This window comes from Ursus arctos, unplaced genomic scaffold (assembly GCF_023065955.2).
Source record: "Ursus arctos isolate Adak ecotype North America unplaced genomic scaffold, UrsArc2.0 scaffold_20, whole genome shotgun sequence".
NCBI lineage: Eukaryota > Metazoa > Chordata > Mammalia > Carnivora > Ursidae > Ursus > Ursus arctos.
Genome location: NW_026622875.1, coordinates 33,065,328 through 33,071,327, shown reverse-complemented (window position 1 = coordinate 33,071,327; position 6,000 = coordinate 33,065,328). Strand labels below are relative to the sequence as shown.

Below are 6,000 nucleotides of genomic sequence, written 5' to 3'. Positions count from 1 at the left end.
GCCTGAGCCACAGAGAAGAAAATGGACAGATCAAGAAGGGTTGCTGAAGACCTAGCTCTTACTCTTCCGAAATCTGAAAGCAAGTTGGGTTTGGGAGAAGCGGTAATTAGGCTGCAGTGTCCGGTATCTTTTCAAATATAGCACGAAGTGTCACTGATTTAGAAAATAAAGGCTTGGCTTAACATCGCAGCTGGTCGAGGACAGCTACGAGCACCCCAGCCCCTCTCCCTGCCTCCGTCGCCCGCTCCGCAGTTGGCAGCACTGCTACCACGACAGTGTGGACCCAAAGCCGAGAAAGGCGTCGGGGTTTGAGGAACCAGCAGTCAGCTGCCCTTGGGCAAAGTCGGGGACACCTTCCTCGAGACAAACCTGTTACCGCAGACAAGCAACTCACTTCTGCCAAAGCTGTTCAACTACCGGCTACGCTGAAGAGGAGAATATCATTAACCAGAAATTTTGAAAGTTAAACTTCCATGAAATGCAGGTACTGATATTGGAGAAATATCATAAAACATCTTTTTAATGTGAACACTACTTCATACAATGAAAAACTATTTACAGTGTGTTGCTTCCAGACTGGTTGCCGTTACATGGCACGGCGACCCAGCGAGCGTCCTCAGCGGGGAGCTTCAGTCCGACTGCACGTTCTCCTTGTACTCGATGGCTCGCCGAGGCCCCCGGGGACTCGGGGCATCTGTCCACTTACATTCTCCCTAGTGATTATGGCTCAGCAGGCACGCCACCGGAATCATCTAGAACCCAGAGACTCTGGCAAGCATCTATAAGCAAAATGCGTAGGTTAGGTTTCTCTCCAATAAATACTACTTGAACAATACAATCCATTTCCGTCTCAAGAAACTGTTTTCGGTCAGGGAAAACATTTTTTTCTCAATGGAACTAGAGCGAATAGTCTTGTTGTTCACACTGGAACTGAATGATGTCTTTGTATACAAATATAGCATATTTTGGCCAGGAATATAACTTCTTGTTAAAGAGTTTATTTGCCTTCACACGCAGAATTGCTACATACATTCACAGTTTTAATAGACTGTAATTAGCTATTCCAGTTGTGCTTTAAAATCCCAAATATTATTTTCATTAGTGAGTGCAAAGCAAATGTCCCATCTGACTACAATTGGTCCTAGAGTTATAAACTCCATAATGGTTTCCAGAAAATTCCTTCAATCTCCAGTTTCATCATTTGCTTTTTCAGGTATGACTTCCAAGCTCCGGCGCGGCTTCTGAACGTCAGCATTTTCTGTGCCTGGTTTATTCAGCCCACATGAAAGAGCAGCATAATGGATTTGTTTCAGGTTCTCCAAAGTCTCGTTCTTAGCGTATTTCAAAAGATCCGCTTGTCCCTGTAACAAGACATGCAATTAAATGTTAGGTGTGACATGACTTCTTGCTGCAGTTTGACAATATAGGTCTTCCACTGAAACAGAGATATTTTGAGGCTGCAAGAGGGCATATTATTTGATACTGGCTCTGCATCCGAATATGTCAATTTCAATAAAAAACCAGTTTGCTTCCCCAGTTTTCCACACCAAACTCCAAGAGTGTGCTGCCTCTTCCGGCTTTTCTATTTATCAGTCTGAATAGAATTCTATGTGTGTGGACCCCTGCTGTCTACCCTGGCTGGAATTATCACTTTTGCTTGTTTGGCCCATCTTGGTTTTTCCCTTTTAAGAATTGCTTTATTTTTGCTTTGCATTCTGAAATAAGTATAAATTCACAGAAGGACGCAAATATAGTACAGAGAGGTCTTAGATACTTTTTCCCGAATTTCTCCCAGTGGTTACATCTTCCATAACTATAGTCCAATATCCACAAACCAGGCAGCTGACACAGGCACGAGGCACGTGTATAGCTCTGGGTCGCTTCGTCCTGTGGGGAGATTCGTGCAGCCACCACTGCGACCAACACGCAGAACTAATCTGCCACCACAAAGATCTCCCTGGCACCATGACGCTACAGTCACCCCCACCCGCACCCCCCCTCCCTGCAGCCCCTTGACAACCCTGAGTGTGTTCTCCATTTATAAAGATGGGCTTTGGAAGCAAGCTTTGGCAGACAAGCACACGGCAGGTTTTCACTGACTACTTGCTAAAGAAGGAAGGAAGGGATTCTTTACTTTGGATACACTTTCTTGGCCAAATTTTAATTTCTTTTATAGGGCGTGGCCATCAATTTGACATATATGCGTCTGACCACATATAGGTCCAAACACAATGGGACAGACCGAAGCACAGTCACTGGGAGTCTGGAATTTGAGCTGATGATGGGTCAATGCAGACTCTGCCAGCCTCATCACTCTTGACATTTTGACCAGAGCATTCTTTTGCTGGCTGGGTGGGTGAGCGGGCAGCGGTCTTGTGCATCTTAGGCCGGTTGGCAGCGCCCTGGCTTTTATCCACTAGAGACCAGAAGCACACCCTCAGCAGACAGCCGCGATGTCTGCAGATGTGGTCAAATATCCCTGGGGGCTGAAACTGCCCATATATCAGCCAATCACGAAGATTACCGGTTAGGAGAGGTGATGTGGTGTTCCACGGTAAGTTCCAACGTTCCTGTTTTGGTCTTTTGTTCTATTTTTCCTTCCTATCTTTAATTGCCTTCCATTAATAGTCTTTCTACTTATTCTATTACGTAACTTCCCTTATTTTTCTTGTTTCTTGTTTGCTATTTTTACCCCTCCCCCAGGCTCTAAATTTATTCTGTCATTCTCTTTATCATCCCTCCATAGTTTGGCTTTTTCTTTGTCATACTTACAGTCTTGATACTATCCCTTCTTCCTCCCTTTCTGTTTTTTTTTTTTTTTCAACTGCCTCCCAATGTGCATCTCCACGAAAGTACTCCTGCACAACAAGAGCTGGGGGCCAGCTGCCCAGGGTAACAGGTAAGGACTTAGCTTGGCAGGCAACTGGACTATAATCAAATCTCAAGTCTCTGGTGAGACCAAATTGCAATGTAATTTTAAGCCACTCGGAGGCCAGAATCCACAGAATGGTTTGCTGTTTACCACTTACTGTTCATGATTTTCCTGCTTTACAAAGACCTTTAATTAGTCACTATAAATTATATAGATGTTCCACTGCTTAGTTTAATTGAAGGGGCTTCATTTCTTATTCATTCTTACTAGTCACTGGATTCATATACTGAAATTTTACAAGTGGTAAGGTCTTTGTATATAAATATAGCATATTGCACCAAAAATATAATTTCTTGTTAAAGAGTTTATTTGCCCTCACATGTGGGATTGCTACATACATTTATGGTTAATAAATTGTAACTAGATATTCCATTTGTGCTTTAAAATTCCAAACATTATTTTTTAAAATTAATAACTTTATTTTTTAGAGCAGTTTCAGGTTCACAGCAAAACTGAGCAGTAAGTACAGAGATTTCCCATATGCCCCCAACCACACAACAGGCACGACCACCTCCACACCACTGACATCCTGCCCCACGTGGTACGTCCATTTGTTATAACCGATGAGCCTACGCTGCACGTCGTTATCACTCCAAGTCCATAGTTTACATCAGGGCTCACTCTTGATGGTGTACAGCCTATGGGTTTGGACAAACATATAGTGACATGTATCCACCATTACAGTACACACAGGGTAAGTTTCACTGCCCTAGAAATCCTCTGTGCCCCACCGATTCATTCCTCCCTTCCGCCTAATCCCTGGCAACCGCTGATCTTTTTATTAACTCAATAGTTTTGCCTTTTCCAGAATGTCATACAGTATGTAGCCTTTTCAGATGGGCTTCTTTCCCTTAGTAATATGCACTTAACTTTCCTCCATGTCTTTTACGGCTTGATAGCTCATTTGTTTTTAATGCTGGATGGACCACAGTTTCTTTATTCATTCACCTACTGAGGGACACCCCAGTTACAACCAAGTTTTGGCAATTATGAATACAGCTGCTATAAGCATCCACGAGCAGAATTTTGTGTGGCGTAAGTTTTCAATTCATTTTGGTAGGTACCGAAAGGAGCATGATTGACACATCATACAGGAAGAGTATGTTTCGCTTTGTAGGAAACTGCCATACTGTCTTCCACAATGGCCGGGCTGTTCTGCATCCCACCAGCAATGAATGAGAGTTCCTGTGGCTCCACGACCTCGCCAGCATTTGATACTGTTAATGCTTTAGATTTTGGTCATTCTAATAGGTAAACACTGATGTCTCATTTTTGTTTTAATTCACAATTCTCTAACTTTGAACGACTTTTCACATGCCCACTTGCCATCTGCATATCTGCCTTTGTAAAGTGTCTGCTCAGGTCTTTTGCCCATTTTTAAATCAGATTGTTCATTTTCTTATTGTTGAATTCTAAGAGTTCTCTGTATATTCTGGGCAACAGTTCTTCATCAGTTGTGTTTTTTACAAATATTTTCTCCCAGTACATGGCTTTTCTTCTTGTTCTCTTGTTTTTTGCAGAGCAGAGATTTTTAATTTTAATAAAGTCTGGTCTTACAAAGTCTTTCTTTTATGCATTGTGCTGTTGGTGTTATATCTAAAAAGTCACCACTGTACCCAAGGTCATCTAAGTTTTCTCCTATGTTATCTTCCAGGAGTTTTATAGTTTCCATTTTACATTTAAGTCCATAATCTACTTTAAGTTAATTTTTGTGCAGGGTGTAAGTCTATGTCTCTCTCTCTCTCTATATATATTTTTTTCTTTTTTTGCATGTGGATGTTCAGTGGTTTCAGCACCATTGTTTAAAAGAGTATCTTTGCTCCATTGTATTGCCTTTGCCCCTCAGTCAAAAATCAGTTGACTGTATTTATGTGGGTCTATTTCTGAGCTCTCTTCTGTTCCACTGATCTGATTGTCTACTCTTCCAGCAATATGACACTGTCTCGACTACTGGAGCCTTATAGTAAATCCCAAAGCAGTGTCAGTCCTCAGACTTTGCTCTCCTTTAATACTGTGTTGGTTATTCTGGGTCTTCTGCATCTCCATATAAACTTTAGAATCAGTGTGTCCATAGCCACAAAATAATCTGATAGAATTTTGATTGGGATTGTGTTGAATCTATAGCTCAAGTTTGAAAGAAACAACACCTTGAAAATACCGAGGCTTCATAACCATGAACAGGAGATGTCTCTGCATTTGTTCATTTATCCATTGATATATTTCTTCAGAGTCTTGTAGTTTTCCTAATATAGACCTTGCACATATTTTGTTAGATTTATACCTAAGTACTTCATTTTTGGAGGTGCTAATATAACCGGCATTATGTTTTTAATGTCAAATTACCTTTGTTCATTGTTATTATCTAGGAAAGTGATGAACTTCTACGCATTAATTTGTATCTTGCAACCTTGCTATAATTGTTTCTTAGCTCCAAAAGGTTTTTTTTTTGTCAATTCTTTTGGAATTTCTACATAGATAATCATGTCATCTGTGAACAAAGACAGTTTTACTTCTTCCTTCCCAACGTACACCTTTTATTTCTCTTTCTTATCTTATTGCATTTGCTAGGACTTCTGGTACACTGTTGAAAAACAGTGGAGTCAGGGGATATTCTTGCCTTGTTCCAGATCTTAGTGGCTTGAGGTCTCATTAAGTATGATGCTAGTTATAGGTCTTTTTAGATGTTCTTTATCAACTTGAGGAAGTTCTTCTCTACTTCTAGTTTGCTGAGAGGTGGGGTTTTTTTTAAATCATGAATGGGCATTGGATTTTGTCAAATGCCTTTTTTCACATCTACTGAGATGATCATATGATTTTTCTTCTTTAGCCTGCTGATGTCATGGATTACATTAATTTATTTTCAATTGTTATACCAACCCTGCATACCTGGTATACATCTCACTTGGACATAGTGTATAATTCTTTTTATACATTGCTGGATTCAACTTTTTAATATTTTCTTGAGAATTTCTGCATCTATGTTTATAAGAGATACTGATCTGTAGTTTTCTTTTCTTGTAATGTCTTTGTCTGGTTTTGGTATTAGGGTAATGTTGGCCACATAGAAG

At 40.6% G+C, this 6,000-nt stretch overlaps 1 protein-coding gene across 1 annotated transcript in view; it reads right to left on the bottom strand.

Moving 5' to 3' along the window:
- Positions 1–504: 504 nt before the first annotated feature.
- The window catches only part of PLCL2 (phospholipase C like 2), a 184,604-nt gene continuing 179,108 nt past the window's right edge, over positions 505–6,000 (bottom strand). The window contains exon 6 of the mRNA XM_026496951.4: positions 505–1,361. Coding sequence (XP_026352736.3) covers positions 1,182–1,361 — 180 coding nt within the window. The 3' untranslated portion in view covers positions 505–1,181. The remainder of the gene's footprint in view (positions 1,362–6,000) is intronic.